Genomic DNA, 25,750 nt, shown 5'->3' with positions numbered 1-25,750 from the left:
CCCTTTCTCTTTCTTTCCTCTTTACCTACCGTATCTTTTTCCCAATCTCCCTTCTCGCAGCTATCTCTTCAGACTGTTAACCTCGTATCCTCCTTTGCTGTGTAATCACTGAGACTTGCAAAGCGAGAGGATTATATGTATCTGTCTCGTGAGATTTCAGATCACCTGAAACGTATCTAAATTATTGGATAAACGAAATGTATATACACGCCTGTTAAGCGATAAATAATCTTGAATTAAAGAATCATACACGAACAGTGATAAAAAGCATCGTTTGTAGGAGAAAGAATTTTAAAGAGGATTATTAAATACAACTTCTAATTTGCTATATTTCATCTAAAAAAAATTTCTCCATCTTAAGAAACTGGAATAAACATTTTTCGCTCGTTTTTCCCCAATGTCGAAACGAAATTCCGATCATTAAAATACATAATCCTCCAAATAAGTGGCATCAGAGCATCATCGAATGCCGTTTTCAGACGTGAAGGGGAGGCGTTGTAGCAAGTATCGGGATTCGTTTAGCTTTTGTTTCCTTGCCAACAGCGACGGCTCCAATTTCCCTTTATCCATCCTCCTCCTCCTCCTCCTCCTCCTCCTCCTCTCCCGCCGATTACCGTAACCATCAAATTTTCGTGCGAAGCCTTCATCCGTGGAAAAGAAGAGGAGAAGAAGAAGAAGAAGCGGAACGGAGAATGAATCAAATTACACAGGCACGCAGGCGGATTAAAACGCTAAAGAGGAAAGAATTTTCCATTGCCCTGAAAAAAATGACATTAGCGAAATCTCCCGTCGGTCCTTTCCGTTTTTTTTTACCATTCTTTGTTTCTGTCCTTCCCTTCCCTTCTCTCTTCTCCTCCGTCATTCTCATTTCCCCTCCCTCTCGAGTTCGACTCGAGTTCCACCCCCTCCTTCCGACCCTTTCGAATTAACGTTTCACCACGAATCCGCAAATAAATTTCGCGGGGCCACTATTACCTATCCGAAGGAGGGGGAGGGAAAGGAAGTAAATCTCCGGATAAGAGAACTCGGGCCAACCGGTTGGTTATCATTGAAGAAGAATTTATGTGGTTTCGAACGTCCATTAACCGGTTCTCGAAGGTATCGGTATCGGTGGACAGGTTAACCGAGGAAATAGAAATTGAAATCAAGGCGTAACTGGATCAAGAGTTGATCAATTGTTCTTGAAACAAGGAGGGGTCGAGGAATCGAGCTCTGAGCTGGAGATATTTCGTCTCTGTGAGCAGATTTATAAATCTTGTTATAAAGGATCTATTTCTTATTTTTTTTGACGTTTAGAGGGTACAAATTAAAGGGTTAGTGAAGGATTGATTGGTGATGTAACGCACTTTGGGGAAAAGAAAGTATATCAGGAGAATTCAAGGTAGATGCGCGAAAATAAAATTTATCCTTTAATCCGAGGCAAGATCGATTGTTATACGATATTTTTTAAAGTTCAAAGATGGAGAATTTTTTGATTATGAATTTTAGATTGATCCTTTTAATTTTCGAGTTGAACGGGCTTTTTTCATAACTTTATAAAGTGCACTGTTAGCTAAACTCTGTTCGAAATATAGAGATCGTGTTCAATATTTTTCACGTTGAAACGTTGAAAAGTTCCTTTGTCTATCAAATGTATATGTACGAATGGATGATGTACCAGATCATTTTCTAACAAAGATCGAAGATTTTAAGGGTCGCACGAGAGTTTTTCTGTATTCAAAAGAAAGTTTGAACGGGCTCAAGGATTTGAGATCATCAAGATTTCGATTGGATCTCTAATTAGAGATTCAAAAATTCAATGGAACTCAGAGATTTCATTAGTTGTCCAATTAAATTTATAATTTCCATTGAATTCTATCGAGATTCGAATAGAATAGATAAATAAAAAATATCTCTACAATATTTACGTTTTAGCCACGCACAATTTACTCATCATCTTCTTCCAAAGATCTTTTGCATTATCTGTAACAGTAAGAAAAATTTCGACGTATCTGTTGACTAACGAAAGCTAATCGTACTTTTATTTATTTTAAAAGAAGCGAAATTTTATTTATTTTTCACAGATTATTCTTCCTAATTTAATTTACTATTCATATTGGTGAACGTCCACAATATCAAATTTGACGATTATAATGGAGGGGAAGAGAGAAAGAGAAAGAGATAAATTCGAGGGAAAGACAAAACAAAGATAAAACGGAGAATTTGCAGTAGGTGAGGGTACAGTTCATTCGGGTCGAATGTTCCGCCCGACGTACGCAAATAGAATGCGAAATGTCAATTACGCCGTTCGCACTGTGCTTTATTAAATTCCGTTTCAGTTATTAGAGTTTCCAGAAAGTTTCTCGAAATGCTCGAGATACGATACTGCTTCATTAATGCGGTGCAGGAATGTCGAGAGGGCGATCAACGAGTGCACTTTAAGACCATTTTCGTCCTTTCTTCGACAAACTTTGGACATTATATTATGTGTTCCCAATTAAATATATATTCGAACCGTAAGAAAATAACGTCTTCCCATCAGTTTTCTTCACATCTCGTTTAAAACCTCACTTTCAAACGAACTAGTTTCCTTTTTTTCTTCAAGGATCTTACTGAGCTTTCCCTTCACCTGAAAGCAAAAAAGAGATTAGAAAAGGGAGATTGATCTGTTTCTTAATCCTTCTAAATATTATAATACATTAAAACGTTATAAACGTGTACTAAAAAGAAAAAAAAAAGAAAGAAAAGAAAGAAAGGATTACGAATATCCTTTCAACGATATAAAATTTCACTCTAGTTCGTAAAATGTCGAGATCCTCCCCTTAGCCGAATCTTTACAGGATTGGAAGCGTCTAAAACTTCTGCCGAGAAGACAACGGCGTTCAATTACGAAGTACAAAGGGTTGGCCGATGTCGTTCGTTGTTCTTGGTCGGCTGTACGTTTGTTTGTCCTCGATGAGTCCGTCTGGGGCGGATCTCCATTGTTCTTACGGATTGGGTCTTTCGTAGGGATTAATGAGACTGGCTCTTGGCCCCTCAGACACCCGATTGAGAATCTATTTCAATAACTTAACGATCATACGAATTTTTCCTTTTTTCGAAATTTATCCTAATTACATCCTCAACACTTTCTTATGCCTCTTTCATCTTCATTCTCGCTTTTCTAGAACTGAAATTATGAGATCGTGATCAGGTTTTAGATCATCAAATCAATCTTGAAACTAACGAGTGTGGATATTGCGTATGAAGAGTAATTTTGCGTTTTCAAATTGGATATATCAAATTGAGAAAAATTTCTTGATTCCTTTCAATATCGATTGTACACAATTTTCTATAGTTTAGATGTAATTAAAATAGATTTTTTAATTGGGTTATCCAATCACTCCAGCGAAATATCCCGTGCACGAGCACGTGTGCACTTTAATATCGCAAAGAATTTATCGTCGCAAGTTGTGCAGAATGGCAATTTTTTGGATGTTCAATTTTAATAACGGTAAAGTTCTTGGCACACTCTGTCCGCATACGCATAAAAGCCTACTTTTACACCCTTTCCACTCTTTTACAACGCTTGCTTTACGTGCCCATCCCGAAAATGTCCGTGGTAGGTTACTTTATTCAGTATCCTGTGTCTCAGCCACATATAATTTCAGGAAAGACTCATTTTAAAACGCAGGATTTATTAAATTTATTTTGATCTCTGTTAATTATTATTAACTTGATATCATAGACGAATATGTGATTGAAACACGCAATAAAAAATTTGAAAAAATTAGATTAAACTTCGAAAGAATAAAATGATTTTATTCTCATACTTTTGTAATCTCTTCAATTATTTTTATCACGTTAATATCGTCGTCCTCTTCTGTGCTCTTGGAATTGTATTACTGAAACGTATACTGTATTACACTGGAGTTTGGAACAGAGCCACGTATCTTTTTATTTCCGTTAGATACATCTTTCTTATACGCCTTCCTTTTCCATTTTGTAATTTCTGCTGTTTAGAATTTTAGAATCTTTCAACGAGCCTCGAAATTTTTCAAATACTTTTTCCTTCTTTCCTTGAGAAGCATTCATTTTCTAAAGAGATCAAATTTCAATTTAACATAATTCAAAGAAACGAACGAGCTCGTCGAATTCAAACCCACCCCCAAAATTTCACAATTTCGCGTTAATCCAATATCATTAATTTAATGGTAAATACCGAAACCGAAGAACACATATATTGGACGAGTAGCAGCAAGTAAACCATCCTTGTATACCTTGCGGATTGTGTAAGTATCTCTGCATGTTTACTCGCACACACAGGCGCCAAGTATGAACACCTGATCTCGAAGGTTGAAGGGGGGTGTCTGCGGTTCAGCCGAAACCGAAATTACGGGGTTAATGGAAGTCTGGACGTGGCTGCCTTCCTTCCAAGGAAACGGAAAACGGAGCTGGAAAGGTATTTTCACTCTCCCTCTTGTTGTAAAAAGAAAAAGAGCAGGTTGCCCTTTGCCGTGGAAAATAACCGGCTCTTCCTATCTTTCGCCCTCAGACTTCCTTCATTTTCGGAACAAATGCGCGCAATTACTTGTTACTTTGCCCTACGCCTCCTTCATTAGAGATAAATAAGAAATCGGGCTGCATTAACGGGTGAACCAGAAGATCGTAAAAAAAAAAAAGAAAAAGGTCCCTCTTTTTTTTTGCTCCGTTTCTCTTTACGAAAAGAAGAATTGTAGATTAATATAATTTGTGCGAGATAAAGTGAATGATAAAAACGTGGAAGATGGAGCAAAAAGAATTTATTATCGCTATAATAATCGTAGATTTAAAAATTTTTACAAATATGCCAATTGTAATTTTGTGCATTATGCGAATATTTGATGAACATTCTTTTTTTTTTTAAATTTCATTAATAACGTTAATTTTTGCAAGATTATTGCAATTTTAAATAACTTTTCTACAAATATCTGCACTTCGTTCGATTATGTTCGATTAATTAAGGGTTATGGTAACTGAATCATGTGAGAATGATGGTTTTCAACGAATATTCAGGTTTGATTTCGAAAGTGGCGACAACCCCATCGTTGAAAGGCATAGAGATGCTTCCGTCTATCATGATGCCAGCATCAAAGCCAGAAGACTTCACGGAAAGTTTGTTGCATTTTTGTTTGCTCGGGCAATTGTTTCTCTCGCAACGTGAATTGTGATACATCTCGCGGATCATGTACGTCATGTTTAAATCCTCTGAAAAGCATTGTTGAAATTATTTTTCTCGATATCTTGGTCTATATATTTTTTTTTATTTTTTAATTTAGCGATTAAATTTTTCCCTTTAAATTTTTCTTACGTTTTCTCGAATTAAGGCGCAAAATTTTCTCTAAAACAAACACAATTCTCAAATTTCTATAAATATCGTGCAATATTGTTTTATGTTCCCATAATTCAATTTTATAAATACTTTTAATTGGATTCTCGAGTTAATTAAAATGGAAATAAATGAAAACATTGCAAATTATAGAAACTCCATTAAAATAACTCTTCTTTCTGTACAGGATATTTCATTTAATTAAATATTTCAATTTTAATGAAATTAAATGTTTAGTAAATATTTCGTATATTAAATTCAATTATTTCCATTATGCACGGAAAAAGGATTACGATCAAAGATATATTTTGATTGATAAATCTTGTTAAAATTCGATTGTTCGATATTTTTTACGATATAAAAAAATTTTTAGAATTAAAAAATTACAGTAAAACCCATTTGAATATATATATTTCATATACATGTTGCTTAAATTGATCATTTTGATAAATCAACAAAATTTGATTTATTACGATAGTTATTATATATTAACAATTCAATATTACCTTCAGAATAGATGAGAGCTCGATGATATTTGTTCAGTATTTTGTAAATTTCCCGGCGGCTTAGCTTTTGGCCGGTTGCAATTTCCACGATTTTTTCAACAGTTTCAGGCGACTGTATGTTTATAGCTTTATACCAAAATCGGGAACCCGTGCCTGTGCAAATGCACATACCTAAACGAGGAGGAATTCGAATGGATGTTAAAAATTTTTATCACTTAAAAAATAAAAATAACCAGAAATAAAAGAAAATTCAATTAGAAAGACAATTTTATATCAATAAAATCGTTCAAAGAAGTTATATTTGTACATACATCTATGTTTATCCTGCTTTAATTTTTATTTTTTACCCTTTTTAACAAATATTCGATCCTTCAAAATTTTTGACAAAACAAAATCTAAATTAAAAAAACACAAAAAGAAAAAAAAATCAAAAGTTCATTAAATAATTTACAATATAATTTTACTTCATTTACGTACCTGAACATCGAATTTTGTACGATTTTTGTTCCTCGATATCAAGGAGCAATGTAATTGGCCTTGCTGCCAAAAATTCCCCTATAAACACCTAAATTACACCAAGAGCATTAATCGAAAAAATTGTTCAATATTTATATACCGTACATATTTTCTTTTTAAATTTATCGTGAAACTAACTTCGTTTAACGCCAGCCAAGGTAAGGTCCTCTCACGGGGTTGAAGGGAGTCCTCTATTTTCCTTTGTATCGATCGTGTAAGAACTCTGAGAATTCAATTAACTTTAATTAAAGCAATTAATGAGATTGATCAATGGTTCGAGATGTTTTACATTCGTTCCTTTTTTCTTTTTTTTTTTTTTTTTTCTTCCATTTACCGTGGAAACGAAGGTGGCGAAGAGAATGAGTTTCGTTCAAGGAATAAGAATACGCGAAGCAACTGTGCTCGAGAGAAATGAGTATTTAATTTTAATGACATTAACGAGAAAGAATGAAGGAGGAAAAGGGAAAGAGGAGGAATGGAAGGTAACGAAGAACAACAAAGGAGTAACGAAATTGCACCAATGATATAATTATATTAATATCGATATAAATGGTTTGACCTGTGTAAAATGAATAATTGATAATTGATGATAATATTAATTGATAATAATAATAACGTTGATATTGACAGAGAGGATATTGTATATATTTTGAGATCGATTTTCTCGTTTTTGTAAGTGAATGAGATTAATGACATTTTCATTTTATGAAATTTTTCTTTAAATAAATAATTTTAAGCTTATTATTTCAACACGTTTTACAAAAGGAAAGATATTATATTATTAAAGATGTAAAAATAAAAGGAAGAATGAAAAAATTGGTAGTGAAAATTGAAAAAAAATATATATGCATATAATGAAAATTCCATAATAAATTATTATTAATATTTATTCGCTAAATTTCGTAAAATTTTCTATCAAAGGTATGACCAATGTTCTGCTAGATTAAATACATAATGAATGATAATCAAATAAAAGCTTTGACCGGAAATAATTCGATTAAGATAACGCACGAGTAATCAATATTCAAACCAAGTATTGGATATTATATGTATATTTGTACAAGTTAGGCTATAGAATAAAGCCAGAAGATTTTTTTGGCCAATCGATAACTATGTTTTGATATACGCATTTATCACAGTAACAATCGCGCGCAATTTTTCTTTGATAAATTTGTTTTCCTATAAATCATGGTTCCTCGTAAATTATCTGTCATTGCACGTAGTAAGTAAGTCGTTATATTTGTAATTTATGTTTTAAAATAGATAAATTCAATTATGAAATATATATAACGAATATCAAAATCACAATGGAAAGTATGATTGAAAATTGTTTTTCTTTCTATAAATTATTTAAATAAAAACCAAACCACTTGGTCCTTTTCTTTTTCTTTTCGTGTAATGCTGATTTTTCTATAGATTGTAATTTACAAACTTTACTTCAAATATTAATATGATTATAATTTTAAACTTAACAAAACTTAAAAAAATAACTAACTTCTTCCTTTTTCTTTTAATCTTTGTAAATTACGATTTCTTTATATACTACTCAATTTAAAACTTCCACATTCTTCGAACAATATTTGTTTACATCAATTAAGAAATATACTTTTTTCTCTTCTTCTGTAAATTACCATTCCTCGAGCAAGGTTCAAAAAAATCATTAAACAAGCAAAATAGTATAACAAAATAAAACTGATATACAATTCGCCCCTCTTCTTCCCCCATTTTCATTCTCCAAACAAAAAGATATCCAATTCCCCTTCCCTTCTTTTTTTTTCTTTTATATATATGTATATATATATATATAAATTACGGTTTCTCGTAAAATTTCCTTAATATATAATTAAAAAGTTAAGACTTCTTTGCACGAGTCGTAACTACACGGTTATTGTAATTTACAAGTTATAACTGCCGAAGTTCCGGGCGTGCAAGAGGTTATAACTCGAAACTACTCGTTGGAGAGGACCGGGCTGTGAAATGAAGACGCATTACGGCCTTTATGAAAATTCAGAATCGGCGATACGTACACCTCTGCTTAAAACTTAAGAGAATAGATTGCCCCGTTATGCGATTCGTCGTTCGGGATAGAAAGGGAGGGAAGATACTTTGCCCGGGGAATTTTATCGTTTTTACCGATGTAATTTAAAGTCTTGGAGAACCGCTGAAGCAACGTAAAGTTTAATCTTTGAAATGGAACCGGAAGTAGAAACTCGAAATGTGAGCTGAGTCAATGAAAATAAGAAAATATATTAAATTCTCTCTCTCTCTCTCTCGCTAATAACATCATGAAATTATAATTTTATCGTTGGACTGGAGGAGAGAAACAAGTATCTAGACAGATTCCATTCTTTTCTTTTTTTCGTTTTAACGTTTGATTTGGACGAAACGGTGGATCAATACGGAACATCTTTAATTGTTCGTCGAAATATAGATCTGTGATTTTAATATGTTGATTCAATTGGACGAATTCGAATCTCTGAAATTGTCTCAAGCGAAAAGGAATATCAGGAAAAAGGGTGAAGGTTGATAAGGGAAATTTTCCTATCAACGACGAACAATAAAAATGCGCATATTGATTTTTGATCAAGGACAAACTTAGATCGGTGGGAATAAGTTTTTCTCTTCCCTCCACGAGCAACCTACTTGTGTCTTTTCTCCCCGAACTCGCGGCTCTTCTCGTGTATATGAAAGGGTCGTCTAAAAAGTCCCTCCCCGACCATTATCGTTTTTATACGACTCCTCATCAATGTATCGTAGTCTCCTCTGTACAGTTTCTCGAATATGCTCTCGATATCTGTCACGTACTTCGAAGGGAGCGTGAAAGTGTTCTTCTTCGAGATATTTGGATTAATCCCGCATACGGGCTTCGTGTTGTTCGTAATTAATTTCGAGGCTAGAAGGAACATGCCGTCCCCGCCTATCGTGACCACCAAGTCTGCCCAATTCATGAATCTCGACGCGATTCCCAATCTGGAAAAGGTAAAAGATACAAATGTTAGAATAAAGAAATAATAAAGAATGAGTTTTGTTGTGAATTTAAAGAAGAAGAAGAAGAAGAAGAAGAAGAAAAGAATTTGTTATAGTGCTTGTCGATGATTTAAATCGATATTTTTAACGGATTATCGTTTTAAAGGATTATTATTAGTGTCTTTATATATACTTTTTAGAAGCTTATTTAATTAATTGAGAATAATACGTCGAATTCGAAAATTTTAAGGCGAGTAAAGATTAAAATTTTATCTTAAAAAGAAATACGTATATATTTAATCTTTAACTTTGCGTTTCTTTTCTAATTTTTAGACTTAATTAATTGCCACAGAGTTCACCTCGAGCAGTTAACAACGCGTTAATTATCGAATTAATTTTAGCAAAGACGGTAAAAGAGAGAGATAGGCCAAGAAACGTGAATATTTTCCCAATTACATCCCTTTTTAATTATCACTGTTATTTTACAGAGAGATAACAAATCCACTCAAGCATGGTTATCCTTAATTAACACCCGAGATTAATTTCACCGAAAAGAAGATATAAAATAAAAAGATGGAGAACGTGTATGAACGGGACGAGAGGGGGAGGGGAAAGAACATTTCTGGAGGTAAGTTCCATCTTATATATCCTTCCTCTTTCTCTCTTCTTACGTTTGTTGCTACACAAGCGCAGCTGTTTCATCGGGCATTAAAGTATATTACGTAATAACTCTTGCCGATACCTTTTCGTGATACGAAAACTGATGTCGAGCTTGTTGAGGACCGATATCAGATTTTGCTCGCAAGCAATCTGTCGTTGATGCTCGGCGAGGATATCATCCGGATTCTGGCCCTCTCCCTTCATCTTCGACAATATTTGATCCACGTTCAGATCGGAATTCTGGGATCGCAGGTACTCCAACGAGGTCAATTTGGACACGCACAAGATCTTTCGAGGCCGATAAGTATTGTTCAGGTAATTTAAGAATCTCATGATGATTAATAATAAACGCGAGGAGAGTGTTCGAAGAAAAAAAAAAGAGGGAAAACGAAAAAAATGTTCTCGAAATGGTTTTAAGGTTAGACGATAATTTGGGGGTTATACTATTCGGGAGGGGAGGGGTGAAAAAAAAGGATTGTAGGAGCGTTGCGCGGCTCAGTCACTTCGGATCAATACTAATTAAACGAGGGAAATTAGTTTGGTTTCGTTATGATATTAAATATTGAACCAAGAGATTGTTCGGTTCTCGTTGCTTTCAAACCAAACACCCCGGCGTATCGTGTAATATTTAAACACCGTCCAAGTTTCACTTTATTTTAACGAATTGTTAACGAGTTCCCTTCCCCCCTTGTTTATTAACTTGGAAATTTTCGTTCCAAATCGTTCTATAATTATTACTCGATTAATCCGCGAGATAGCGGTTTATTGCTCCCCGAAGATTTATATTTTGATAATGTAATTCGATTTGATGGGATCGAGGATGATTAATTTGCACAATTTGTATATTTATACTGTATATCCTTTTTTCGAACGCGATTATTTTAATTTCGATGATTCACGGATAATATCCGCGTATAATTATGACATTAAAATTTCATTTAATATCTCCAAACCAAGATTTACGAAAGGGAAAATTTGATAGATCTATTTTTCTTAATTTACTTTACGCCATCTAGATCGAAATAAAATCGAAGGAGAAAGTTTACCGTTTAAACTTATTTTCTCATCATTCTCGACATCGAGAATAGAAAAGCTCCATAAATTCATACTTTCTGATATTCCAAAACAATCATTTTTTAATCATAAAATAACTCCATTATTGAGCTATTAATAATAATAATAATTCTATTCTAAATATACATCGCAGCATAATAAACAATCCAAAAATTTTCACAATTCCCTCCAAATTATATTTTTCAACAACTTTTCAAACAACAACATCCTCGCTTCCTCGTCTCAACTTCGCAAATCGCATCTCGTCCCTGCGGCTTCGCAACTTGGCAGCCAGAGAACAGAGGCATCTAAAACTGGCGACGAGGTTGCATCAGGGAAACGTGTTCTTCAGGATTACTCACGTGTCCTGAGCGATACTTGGCACTCAGAGGCCGGTAACCAAGAGGCACCAGGCCTCTGTGTCTTGCGCCCTGGCTTCCGGCAAACTTGGGGACCAAAGTTCCGCGAAATTTTCGTCTCAATGGACACTGACCATTAAAGCCACTTAAGGTATCACGATCTTCCCTTAAGCTCGCTCGTACGAGGGATGTCTCCTCGGCCACGAAATATTCTTGACAACAACCACCAGAGATTTTAGCCGAGGAAGAGGGGGAGCAGGAGGAGGAGAAGGGGGATCTCGAAGAGTTCTCGAGTTTCCTTGAAAGCCATCGTTTTTTATTACAGCTTCGTGACATTTTTTTCCCCTTCCTCTCCCCTCAAATGGATATTCATACGTTGTTCACCGCGTCAGCCACGTGCCGTTTTGGAAAATGATATAAAGAAAAAGGGAAGAAAGAGAGAGAGAGAGAAATTGTATAAGGGTATTTCTCGATGGCGCATTTTGTACAAGGTTTGCAATTGAAGAAGAGAGGATAGAAGAAGAAGCTCGTGGTAAACTCGTGGTGAAAGTTTTCCGTCTCGTGGATAACTGACCGGTGAAAGCCATTTACGATAGCGAAATGTTCTCTTAAGACCCGTTGTCGCGAAATATCCGAGCGATTTTATATTTTACGAGCCACGGGCGAACACTTGCTGTTTGGAACTTTTGCTCAAATTCGTACCGTCCGTTGGATTCATGTATGAGCTGAGATGATATATCGCTGAAGGTAAGAGAGATTTCTTTGTGCGATTATTTCTCCCTTTCGTATCTGTAAATATTCGTGAGATAATCGAATCACTCGATATTAAGTTGTTTCTAATTAATATTAAGTTGAGAAAAAATTCAAAAAAAGGAAAAATTGTTGTGTTATTGATTAGATTGTTTCAAGGCTGATTTCAAAAAAGAAGTATCAAATATTTTTTTTTACCTTTCCCACAAATTTCGTGAAAATCAGTGTCAAAGTGGATATTATTCAACATTGAAAAAGTTTAAATAAAATTCATGTACCTTTGTAACGATAATATACCTTTTAATTCAACTTCGAATCAGAGATTTATTATCCATTTTCATATTCAAAATATAGAACAAAAGTTATATATTTAAAGTTTGTATCATATCTACAAACATAATACAATAATACACCATACATTAAAGTTATCCTCTGTAATTATAATTACTCGTTTAACAGGGGTTGCTCGAATAAATACACGCGCATCATTTTCTCCTTTCCTTTTTCTTTTCCTTTCGAACTTCACTCTTCCTACAAGTTTTCCCGGTTTCCTTTAGCAATTTTCTAAATTTCATGCATATGCAACGGCAAACGGTTTAAAACTGCCTTGTTAAGGCTTGGCAACGCTTGGGACACGATAATTGTATTTCCCTAAAATTTTTTAAAGTACGACATGACAACGAGCCACCCACCACAGTAATTACACGTCGTACGCAGGTTTTTAGCTCGAAGGGGGATGCTCCAACTCGAGCTTCTGGTTGGCCGGCGACGGCGAACTTCGCGACGAACTTCCACGCTCTTTCTCTCGACACCGGTCGAGCAAGGTTGAGGCTTGACCACCAGGGCCACTTGATGATGATACGCCGCCCGCGGCGAAGAAATTTGTTCGGCCAACTTTTAACTTCCAGCCCCTTCCGTCCACTCGATTTCGAGGATTATTAGAAGAAGAAGAGGGCCCGATCCAAAATCCGGTTCCTCAAGTAATTTAAATTGTTCGAAATTTTTGCCTGGAATAGGATTTTGGTAAATCAATTTGAGAGGTTACGGGCACGAAGGATGGAAGGAAACGATCGAATTTAATTTAATTGTGAAAATATTTTAGAGAAATTGTTTTAATAAAAATTATCACCAAATAATCCTTAAATTTTTATTATTTGCGAAGAAACAAGAATCGTATATCGGATGATTCACTGTTTTTCTCGCACGTGATTTGCACAATCGTCGTAAATTAGAGATTATTTAATTTATATTTTAATACGAGACATATCGAATAGTTTCTATGTTTTGATATGAGGTTATTTTACGGGGATCAGTATATAATTTTTAATTGAAAAATATCAAGTAAATTTGTAAATATCGATAATCAATTAAAAAATATATACGATTAAATAATTTATAAATTTGTAACAATAGGCGAATTTACTTGTAACGTGTACGAGTATTAATTATTTTTTATTTTTTCTTTAAATAATTAATAGATCAACCACGTTACACCATTTGCAATTAGATGTCTTTGTTATAAATATTAAAATTACAAGAGCCAACTTACCAACAAGGGATCGAAATACCATCTTTTCCTCTGCACAATCAAGAATACAAAATAAAAAGGTAATTCGGATTGTAAAATCATTTTATATCGTTATAACGAGATCCTTGAAATTATACATTCGTTATGATTTTTTTAATTTTACATTAACGTATACTATAACAGTTACTGAATAATTTAAAACAGATCTAGTTTAGATCCTTTTATCGTTCCTCTCGTTTTATTGTTTTATCTTGTGAAATTTTGAATAAAAGATGATTTTAGGCTCGTGTCACGCAAAAATTACGCCCATTTTTGCACCAAGAATTTTTAACCATGAAAGTAGACGACTATTGTAAATAAAAATATTAACAAGTGACATATTTATTAACCGTCGTTTGATTGTACTATTGTAATTACTTTTTTTAACTGTATCGAGCAATCGTTATTACAAATTTATTTTTTATCCACGAATGATTTATCCTCAATTTTTTTTTAAAATAAATCTATAGAGAATAATTTTTTATTATTCGAGATCTTTCGAATCTTGCGATATACGTCTATATATATCCTGTCGACTTTTACTAAAATTACACTATACTTTTACTAAACTATAAAAATGATAAGAAAAATATACATAAAAGAGGAAAAAAAGAATTTAGAGTAAAAACGATTTTGCATATTTATACTTTCCTTTATTTAAAATGAATAATTCCTTTATTTAATGTCGCATTTCTTTAATATATTTTGAAACGTTATGTACAACAGAAGGCCTTGACGTAAGTTTAAGATTAGCTTTAATACCAAAATATTACAACGATTTAATCTGAATGTATCATATATGTCAAGAGTATCCCCAAGAGTTGTAAGAGTAACAATAATTGGATAAATGGTTCGAATGAGTCCTGGCACAGCAGTGCATATTGTTGTAAGACCTGTAGCAGTTGATCGCTTTATTGTAACAATTGTATATATTGTTACGATAGTAGCAGCTCCGCAGGTAATGCTCGAATTGAAACGAGTAAGCGCTGGTCGACCAATATTCGTTCCCGGTTCTTCCAAATTGTTCCAAATCGTTGCGATAGCAACGATTCCGTTGATCGCACATCTCGCAAGAGAGGGCCATATCGCTTATCCCCGAGCAGATGTATCTGCCCGGTTGCGGGCAAAGCAATCTGCATTCCTTAGGAGGTCTCTTAGGTTTCTCCAGCCACATTAACGAATGCCCCGTACCCATCGTACCCATCTCGAATATATCCCTGTAGTGTTTGTACTTCGTTACGTATTTCTCTATATCGTTCCTCATCTCCCTCGAGTCGATGGCTATGTCCTTGGTCGGGATAGGTTCGGTCTGCGTGCTCTCGACCCGCTCCTCTACCACCTCTTCTATCACATCTGGGTACTCTTCTATCGCTTCGTCCTCGTCCTCGTCGATCAATTTTGCGTCCTCGTCGTTCGTAATTATCATTGGCGCTGTATCGTTACCGTTCACCAACTTTACAGTCGTGTTCTTCCTTATAAGAGTTTCATCGTTAATCACCATTTTATCCTTCAGCAATATCTCGTTTTTCGCCACTATCTCATTTTTCGCCACTAATTCATTTTTCGGCGATACGTCGTTTTTCAACGGTATTTCATTCCTATGCGCCACGTCGTTCCTCGGCGGTACTTCATTTCTCGGTGATATTTCGTTTTTCGGCGGCACCTCGTTTCTCCCCGACACTTCATTCCTCCCCACCACCTCATTCCTCGGCGGTACTTCATTCTTCGGCGATACTTCATTCCTCGGCGATACTTCATTCCTAGGCGATACTTCATTCCTAGGCGATACTTCATTCCTAGGCGATACTTCATTCCTAGGCGATACTTCGTTCCTAGGCGATACTTCGTTCTTCGCCAACACTTCCTCGGTTATCGAGATTTCCGATTCCGATTTTTTTACCGGGATTACTTCGTTGTCCGAGTCGTCGAATTTGTCGTTCATCGACCTGGTCCTCCTCACGGTTTGCGAAGATTGGGAAAATTGTGTCAATATCAAGTTGGGACAGGAATTTTTACACATGATTTTATAGATCTGAGGGGCGATGCAAGCGATCTTGTGGTATTGTTTTCCGTCGTCGTCGCAGCCAGAGTTATTGACCAGCTCGGAATCGCTCGGTATATTGACGGCCTTCGATCTTGCCGCGTGAAGTATCACGCATTCGTCGTCGCGCACCTCTAGCTGTGGTTTCGGTAATTTGCAGTGAGCGAAGATCGAGGGTAGCTTCGTCTTCGAGTATATTTCCGTGGTGATGTGCACGTTGTCCGTTTTCACGATTGACTGGATCAAGGCATTTTTGTTGTCGGGCACCGTTATCACGCAATACGGTTCCGAGCAATCATCCTTATCCGAGTTTATCACGATTGGAATCTTGCCTGCCTTCTTCAGAGATATGACGGTTGTCGGATTGTCGAAGGGGTTAACGTGTAACTCCATCGCGACTTCGTTGCCAAGCCCTTATCCTCTCTGTTATGATAACTGTTTACAGGTGTCGATCTATCGCTGGAGAATAGGAAGAGTGAAAATTATAAGCACAGGTTGTTTTTCATATAGAAAAGTTTCTTTGAGAGAATGAAGAATTTATTGGGATGCATGTTTGGTTAAGTAACCATTTTATGATTGATTCGTGTCGGTTTTAACGGTAACGATGATGGTCCCTTTTCTTTTTTTCCTGTTCGTGTAATGTGGTTTCGTGAGAATGTTGAGTGGAAATGAGGGATCGCACTTTTAATTTGGAAATGTGTTACATTGTGTTTACAGGTTATGGGTGTTTATGTCATTTATCAATAACGAACTGAAATATGTTTCATATGGAATATTGTTTCGTTTTTATGAAGTGAACATAGGATATTATTACAGCTTTTTCCATTAAATAATTGTATAGTTGTATATCGTATATGATTGTGTGTTATTGTGATGAATGATCGTAAATGATCTTAAAGATGAATAAATAATGAGAGGGTATATTTATAATTCATGAAAAAAAAAAAATTAAAAAATAATTAAGCGAACGTATATATAGAAAATATATATTGTCTTTATGTTAAAATTAAAATTTATATATTTTATATTACATGCTATATATATATTTCTTACCATTATCGAAGACATCATTTCCATTTTCCGCAAGGTCTGCAAAATGTATAACTTGCATCTGAAAATTAGAAACTCATTATCATTCCCAATTATTATTTTTAACAAGCTTTATTAAAATTCTAGCGTTAGAGAATTTTCAAGTATTATGAAACTTTCCTCGACATATGACTCCTTTTTACGACAACGACAACTTGCAATCTTTCTCCCTTGAAAAAATGAAAAAATACTGATAACATTGTCCAATAATTCACCAAATTTTGGTACATTTACAAGGAAGTATAAACATAATATCTTCAAACGTAACTCAAAGTGACAAAAAAATAAAAAGAAATCTTTAATCAAGTATTTCTTCGCTCTTTCTCGCGACGGATTCTCATTTCCATTTATTTTATTATTAAACGTACATTCTCTTTAGAGAATTAAAAATTTTCTTCAATAATTAATTCCTATTAACTCTCCATTAACTCCATTCCCTCTACAAGCCTTAACCAACCCTTCCACGATGAACAAACTAACTTTTGTTATTTACATATATAATATCAATGGAATAAACATATGAAACATGATTCTCTCCGCTCTCATACGGTACAGAGCTATCGTGACAGAGAGTTTGGTGGACGAACATGATATTAGGATACCTAAAAGAAAGCTCGATTCTCTCGATGGGGAGGATAGGATTGGCTTCACGAAAAAGAGAAGAATGAAAGAACTTTCGAACGCAAAATACATTTCTCTAGACATGTCCCTTACTCGTGTTCGTGGAAACATCGTATCGAGGTGTATAAACCCTTTCCGACGGTGGATAGGGATACGGTCGCCTCACTGGTTGATGCTCTATATCTCTCATATGTTCAAGATCTTCATCGTCATCGTCTTCGTCATCTACGAACAACTGTCTTCGAACGGGCAGCTCCTGGAATATTCGATTTCGCCAAATCATTTTTATCCGTTTCTCCTTTCCGCGTAATCGAATACTCTCGATGAATTTAAAAAACCAGGCAACGATCGCTCGAAGCGTCGAGCAAATGCGAGATAGCAGGGAACGATGATTTTAATTATTATTATTATTATTATTATTATAGTTGGTCAGGCCTGATTTAAATAATTCGATCGGTAAACCATTTCCTCTTACTTCGATATCGAAATCATCCTCGTCCTCGTCCTCATCTACGTCCGAGTGCAACTTGATGCTCATCATGAGCTGCTTCTTTTGGGTCCCCGTTTGAAACTCGGACAAAATCTGGGTCAGGATCGTGTTCGACGTTTGCATCTGCACGTTCACGTGCGTCCGGGCCCCCTCCAACTTTCTCGCCAATTCAATTGGTATTTTCGTGTGCACCTGGATCCTCGGCAGCCTCGACATGTCCAACGGTGGAGGCTCCGTCACCTCCGTTCTAACCTCCTCCGGCGAAGCAGAGGTGACCTCCTTCCTCGGGGTCGCGGCCAGCTCCCTTTTCTCCGCCTTTCTCTCTTCCTCCTCCTTCGCATCGCTCGACTCGATCAAATCCTCCTCCGTCGTGGCCGTGGCCACTTCCTCCGGTGTATCCGTTATAGGGCTCTCCTCGCCCGATTCTACGTGCATCCCCTCGCCCCCTTCCACCCTCTCCTCTTCCTTCTCCTCCGCGGGAGAAGCCTCCTTCTCCTCGGCCGGCGTTTCCGCCTCCGCCTCAGGCGTTTCTTCGGCCGCAGGCGCCGCCTCGGGCGCCTCCTCGGCAGCGGGCGCCTCCTCCGCAGGGGGCTCCGCTGCTTCCGGCGCCTCCTCGGCGGCCACCACCTCCGGGGTTACTTCGGGCGCAGCCACCTCGGCCGGTGGAGGTGTCTCGGGTTTGGGCGGTGGAGGCGTCTCGGGTTTGGGCGGTGGAGGTGTTTCGGGTTTGGGCGGTGGAGGCTTTTCAGGTTTGGGCGGCGGGCCAGGCTCTTTCGTGACCACCTTGGGCAACACTGGCGGCGGGGGGGGCACCTTCTCTTTCGAGGGGCAGGCGCACACGTCCCCTATCCTACCTGTCACGTCCCTCAGGCTCGGGGTGCATATCACTCGTATCTCTTTGACCAGGGCGCACTGAATGGCCCTGGCAGGCGGGGGAGGCGTCGGTTCCGGAGGGGTCCTCGGCGTTTCCGGCCTTGCCACGGGCCTCCTCGGAGGCGGTGGCGGGGTTCTGACGTCGGGGGGCCTGGCGGGCCTGGGCGGCGTGCGCGGTGGGTACCTGGGCGGCGTCCACTCCGTGGGGGGGCTCGGGACCACTCTGCGGGGGGTTGGGGCGCGCACAGGCGTAGACACGTACCTCGGCGTCCACTCTGCCCTCTCGGGGCTAGGCAGGCTCGGGGGACTGGGCACCACTCTTCTTCTCACCGGCCTCGGCTCGGGCGTGACGGGGGGCTCCTCCCTGGGCGGCAGGGTGCGGTACACGGTCGTGTCGTCGACCGGCTCTATCTCGGACGGCAACATCCTCCTCCTTGGATCGGGTAACGGGCGGTAAATGGTGGACTCGTCGACGTCCTCGATCTCCTCGATCGAAGCCATCTCGACAGGCCTCCTCACGAACGGGGGCCTGTGATACTCGTCCGATATGTCCTCGATCGACTCTATCTCTTGGCTTTTGTCTATCGCGCTCGTCGTGATAGATATCCCCGTTTGGTCCGGGCTTATCGTTACCCTGTGGTACGTAGTTTCCAACGAGGGTGGGTAGATGGTGGTGTACGGCTCGAGGGGGTCGATCGTGGTGTCGACGAAACTCGTCTGCACGCTCACGTCCACGCGCGTGATGGGCCTGGCGGGCGGTTGGGGCGCGTTCGTTTGGGGCGCGTTCGTCTGGGGCGCGTTCGTCTGGGGCGCGTTCGTCTGGGGCGGATTGGTCTGGGGCGGGTTCGATCTTCTAACCACGATCTGTTTCGTTGGATTTTTCTGCACGGTGTTGCCGCGGTTGTTGGACGATCTCGGGTTACAGCTCGATTGCTTCTTCCTCTGATTGAACGAATCCCCGCCCCCCTTCGTGCGGGATCTGTTGCATTTGAGCAAGCTCAACAGTTGCTCGGCAAGCGGGTCGTTGTTGCAATTGTAGAAATTGTCTCGCACCCCTCCGCATAGGTAATTATCTGTGTTAGGCTGTATCTGTTCCCGCGTGTCGCATTCAGGCTTGGAATAATTATCTGGAAAACAAGTCTCGATCTTTATATCATCGAACGATGATTCGATTAATGAGCGATCTGTCGGTGATTCTATTCACGAAATAAGAGGGGGTCCTATCGGGATTGGCCATTTTACGCTATGCCACGAGGGATATTGAAAAGATGCGAGATATTTAAAAATTTATACGTTGGAAAGGAAAGTATTTATTTCATGTCATAAAGTTACAAAATATTTTGATGTATATTCATATATATATATATCTATATATATTTATATATATATTTGTTATATATTTCACCGCATTTTAGGCGTTAATTAAACCCCCACACTGCAACCCTGGGCGATTCCATGTGATTCCTTCCTTTCTCTTGGAACTGCAACGAGTGGTTACAAATTCCTTTCTTTACGTGTATCCTAAAAAAAAAATTTTCCAAAACTAAGGAAACTGCGAGGTGTTTCACAACAATTCATATGTAAAATATTTAAAAATAAACAGGATTAACAGAAAAACCGTCACGGAATATTCTTGCACATGCAGTGTGAGGGTGTTGCAAAATATTAAGGGTACCCATAATTGTCCTTTTTTTTTCATTCTTCTCGTTATCCATTTATTATTATTATTATTAACTTATTATTATTATTATTATTATTCTTACCTGTGTTTCGAACAAAAAAAGAAAAAAAAAGAAGAAAGAAGAAGAAGAAGAAGCTTTGTCTGTCATTTCAAAACAAAATGATGAACTATTAATCCTCCGAAGAAGGCATACCGTCGATCGAAGTTCGACAAAGGAAATTTACGATATCCAAGGAAGGATGGTTTAAAAGATCGAGGAAAATAAAAACTTTGAAAATAAATAAATTCACGCTCGCTTCATACTTTCCCTCGTACACCTAGCACATTTTTAATGGAAAAAGGAATACAAAGAAATATACACACACGGCGAAAGATCGTGGATAAACCAAGATAATAGGATCGCACGAAAACGGTTAATTTTCTTATACGCTTATGGGTACCCCTAATACACATATCTTTCAATTATCTTTGATATTAAAATGGAAACGTACTTTGGCACATGGGCGTTTGACAATCGGGAAGTCCATCGCAACACATGTTTCTACAGCAATGCTCGCACTTGTTCGAATCCTGGCCTATATCTACGTCTTGCCAACAAGAATCGTACGCGCATTTATTGCATTTTTCCGACTGACTGAATTGGTCCATGTATATAATATTGCTCGCGCATTTACTGCACAAATGATTATCCTTCGGCAATGTCTTCGATCGTTTGAATTTGTTGGAAGTTTGTTTTACGATCTGACCGATACCCGTCGTCGCCTTATTCACAAAAGACTTGTACGTGTCGTGCAGATGCGTCCAAATCTTTCCCTTTCGTGAGTCCCCCGTTAACGAACTATGCTCTCTGTGCTCGCAATGCTTGCTACATTGCTCTTGCTTCCTCAAGTACGGATCGCTTCCCGTCGATATTCTACAAAGTTTTTCGTAACGTTATTCGTTTTAATTATTTCTTTTTTTCTTATTAATTTAACATTTCAAATAAGTTTCGAAGGAACGGAGAGACAACCGCTTGCCAACGTTAATTTTTCTTTTACACGATTCTTTTTTTTTTTTTACGTCATGTTATCTATTGTGTACGTACATCGATATCGTGCACGAATTATTAATATATTCTTTCAAATTGAAAAGCAAACGATGAATACAACGGAATATTTTGAGATAATTCTGCACTTGTAGCATTATTAAGTAAACCTTACGGAATACCAATAAATTATTTCCACGGAATAACAATATTTCTCTACGTCTTAAAATACATTAAAATAAAAGGAATATATACGTATTCAAAGTATCACAGAAAAAAAAAAAAGAAAGAAAGAAAAGGAAAAACGTGTTCGCGCGGATACATAAACTTTTATTCGAGAATCGATAATCCGACTCACTTGCGCACAGGCGTCTCCTCGAAGGTGATGGAGCGTGTGTTCCTCATCTCGGTCCAGCCTTCCTGGGTTTCGACCGTGCAATTGTCGACGTACAGATTCATACGCGGCATACCATCCGAGTAGCTGCGCTCCATGGCGCCAGGCCGACCCTGGCAATTCGGATTGAACTTGGCCTCGTTCTTCTTACACTTGTGCTTGCTCCTGAAACAATCCGACTTGTTCCTCTTCACGGAACAATGCTCGTTCCTCATGCAATCGTCGATCAATTCCATCGAGTCGCAGCGGAACGCCTGGGCGGAGTTTAGATTGCACACGTTCCCCACGCTCTCCCCGATCTCGACGAACAAACTCGCCTTGGACGGCGTGCACTTCCTCGAGCAGAACGAGCACGTGGAGTGGTCCGATCTAGCGCAATTCTGCGCTTTCGGGCAGCTTCCGAAATGGACGTGTTGCAGGCATTGTTTACTTGGGTTTTGGTAGTCCTCGACCACCTCCATCTCGCGGGGGCAGCAACAGTCCTCCTCGTTGTTTTGCCACGCCGAGTTGCAGTCGTTGCACGAGTTGCACGAGTTGCAATCGTTGTTTTGCATCTCCATGATGTACGACTCGCACTTGCCGCAACAGTTCTCGAAGGTGCACCGGAAATTCTTCCCCTCCATCCTGTTGCCACAGTTTTTCGCTTTGCCCCCGCACATGGCGTGAATCACTCTTCGTTTGTTCCCCGATTTTAATTCCGGTTCCCTGTCACGAACGTGACGATCACGGGATAAGATAAGAATGAAAGTTTGTAAGTAATTTTTTTCTATCCTTTTTCGTTTTACGACGTATACAAAGATTAGAAAATTGTCGTAATTGGACAAGTTTGTTCGAAAGGGATGGACAAGATCAGATTTTTAATTTATATCTTTTCTAATCTTTGTGACGTATAGTTTTAATTTCTGATTATTATAAGATTAGAATAATTTTTATTGTTTCCAAGTTTCTGAAGAATCAGATCAATCGTGATATGATAATGGAAATGAAAATAAAAATGGATTTAAAGAGTCGTATATTTATAATTAAAATAGTTATCTTGTTAAATCTTTTATAGCGATATCTTTTAACTGATTAATGAAAAAATTAATAAAAATGGGCTAGTTAATTTTTTCTTGTGCTTTTTTTCATATCCTTCAAAAAATGTTTGTATCTAGGAGAATCTAAATTGTTTCAACATATTTTTATACAGCAAATTATTAATTTCTTTCCTTATTTTTTAAAACGTACGATCGTTTTGTACGTTTTTTAAACGCTTATATCACGACGCATTTCTCTGAGCAATGATTTTTTTTTATAACAATTCGAGAATTGCCTGATACCATTGATTTCAGTTGATGACCCAGATACTAGGCCTTCAGCTATTGCGAGGAGGTATCGCATGATTCTACTTTTCGGTCATCGATCTCGTACGCGTTAAAACGTTCGGACAAATGTTATTAGAAACAATTTGAAACAATTTATCAAAAAACAAAAAAAAAAAAAAAATCAAGTGAAAATAATTTCAATAAAAATAATTTATGTTCCAGACGGAATCGAAAGAACTGGAAGAAAAGGAATTTTATGTACGGTAAAGTATTTATGCATTTATGCTACTCAACTAAGAAAAGCAATATTTACAGAAAAATCCATTAATAACGAGTATTATATATTTTAATTTTCATTATTTTACTATTAGCCATGCACTCACTATATTTCTCCTTATTAGTTATTGCCAAGTTTCTCTCTAAGAAGAACGGAATAAATATTAAATACACCCAGGAAATTCGTCTCAAAATTTTTCTTCCAATCCTTCCAAGATTCTGCTCCGATATATTATTCGTGTGTAATAAAAATAAAGCAGGTACTAACTTATCGTAACACTTTTTAAACGAAACAGTGTACAAGGGTTTTTCCAACTTGATGTTCTCGCAGGGTTGTTGAGAGACGATGTTGATATTTATTCCACTTTTGCAGTTCTTGTGCGTATCGATGTGAGTCACACCATTCCCACCATAATTATCATAAAGCGGATCTCTATTATCTCTGTTCTCGCTGTTGTCCGTGAATTCTTTCGGGTTTCTCTCGGGATAGCAGGGCTTATAAGTCGAGTCTCTCATACGCTCGGACGTTACGCACTCCCTCAGCTGGACGCTCTTCTTGTATTGATGTCCTGGATTGTTGAAAATCTTCGGATTGGTGATCTCCTTCGGTTTCAACGTCGTGTCAACGTCTTGGCTCTTCTCGTTTTTATTGTTTTCTACGTTGTTCGAAACGATCTGTTGCGATTCCTCCGATTCTTTCTTACTTTGAATTCCACTGGAATCCATCAGGCAACAGGAGAGCTCAAATCTACACGCCAATACACAAGTTTACATTTTATTCGTGGAACGTGGTGGGGCACGATTATTGGAATGGACGGAGGATTATACCAATATTATTACCAATATTATTGGCGTATTACCAATATTACCGGGCCAAGGGACACGAACAGATTCCGATAATTTGGTAAATAAATTAATCGATGGACGATCGAGAATGAATCGGTACTGGAGAATGTTCAATGGATTGGATCGCTTTGATTGTCGGATATCGTTGCCTCGCTTTTTAGCGCATTATATTATCAATTTACGACGATTATACTGTCCTTGTGCGAACTCATATTGCGTCCAGTAAAATGGGTAGCATGCTCTGCAAATGTTTATGCGGTGTGTAATTCGGTTAGAGATGGTGATTCCGATACGAGTGGGGGATCCCGAAATGATCGTTTAAACGAGTCCTGTTGTTATCGAGAATGATTGTGCAAATTATGATTTTTTTCGTTGCGCAGAATATTCTTATTTCGTATTTTTGTCGCGAATTCCAATCTGCAATCAGCTTCTTTTCTTTCCTTTTTATGCAGTATTATGCACGATCATCCGAGATCATTGAGAAAGATTGAATCAAATTCCATAATTTCAACGGGATGACACAGGCAACGAACGGATTGCACGTTTGAAATTCGGCGTAAAAATTGCGTTAATGATCAAACGCAATCTATATGGGGACAAAGGGGACAAATCTTTTTTCCTTTTTATCGAAAAAAATTGTCCTCCCTCTGCTCGAAACTTCTTTTTCGATCCTCGCAAATTCTCACCACTTTTTCCCCCCTCCTACGAAAATATATTATCTTACTTTACTTAAGCCCATTTTTTTGTTTCCCTATTGTTTCAAACAAACTTTCTCCCGAACGAGAGAAAGCGGACGGGACGGATCGAATATGTTATCGCGATGAATGAAGAGGAAGAGGAGGAGGAAGAAAAGAAAAACCCACGAAAATACCGCGTTTAACCATGGATCGAAATTTACACAAATGTCCACGATCCTCTGCGTAGGACGGTGATCGAGGAATGGCTAGTTGGCGTGATTCACATGGACAGTTCGCGACGATGGCCGTCAAGTAAGTCACATTTTCGAGGGTGGGAGGTCTGGATGTCGAAGGTTTTTAGTTTGGAACTTGTGAAATTTGGAAATTTCCGGGGTTAGTTGTCATTGCCGAGTCGAGGGGAGGCCGAAAGTTTGGTTATGAGAGAAACATTCGCGACTGTTATCGTGTGGCGCAGTTATCGCGCGGTGTATTTTTACGCTCGCGAGCGCGCGTGTACGAGCATGATCGTGGCCGCTTGTCCGCCACGAACACAAACGCGCGCCGCCAAAAATCATGTATGTATGTATGTGTATATATATATATATATATATATTGCATATTTTCGTAACACGTTCGGCAAATATTACATACGAATGTTTATCCGTTCGTGGGCTTAAAAGAGAGAATTCTATGAATATTTGGCAAATATCGGGGGAGGGGAGAGTGCTGA

General features: G+C 37.9%; 2 protein-coding genes across 2 annotated transcripts in view; both read right to left on the bottom strand.

Annotated features, from left to right (window-relative positions):
* Positions 1-4,978: 4,978 nt before the first annotated feature.
* LOC107994071 (NAD kinase 2, mitochondrial-like) lies at positions 4,979-10,308 on the bottom strand. The gene is made up of 6 exons (XM_017050835.3): positions 10,058-10,308; positions 8,992-9,318; positions 6,487-6,571; positions 6,310-6,397; positions 5,833-6,003; positions 4,979-5,205 (listed from the first exon to the last, which is right to left on the bottom strand). The coding sequence occupies exons 1-6, from the start codon at positions 10,306-10,308 to the stop codon at positions 4,979-4,981; spliced, it is 1,149 nt and encodes a 382-aa protein (XP_016906324.2).
* A 7,223-nt stretch (positions 10,309-17,531) lies between these two features.
* Positions 17,532-25,750, bottom strand: part of LOC107994357 (uncharacterized) — an 89,310-nt gene continuing 81,091 nt past the window's right edge. The window contains exons 2-6 of the mRNA XM_062075868.1: positions 23,766-24,245; positions 21,882-22,688; positions 20,982-21,412; positions 17,931-19,945; positions 17,532-17,711 (exon numbers count right to left, since the gene is read on the bottom strand). Of these exons, the coding sequence (XP_061931852.1) occupies positions 17,532-17,711; positions 17,931-19,945; positions 20,982-21,412; positions 21,882-22,688; positions 23,766-24,245 (3,913 nt within the window). The remainder of the gene's footprint in view (positions 17,712-17,930; positions 19,946-20,981; positions 21,413-21,881; positions 22,689-23,765; positions 24,246-25,750) is intronic.

Source organism: Apis cerana, linkage group LG6 (genome assembly GCF_029169275.1).
Source record: "Apis cerana isolate GH-2021 linkage group LG6, AcerK_1.0, whole genome shotgun sequence".
Taxonomy (NCBI): domain Eukaryota; kingdom Metazoa; phylum Arthropoda; class Insecta; order Hymenoptera; family Apidae; genus Apis; species Apis cerana.
This window is presented reverse-complemented; position numbering and strand designations above follow the sequence as displayed.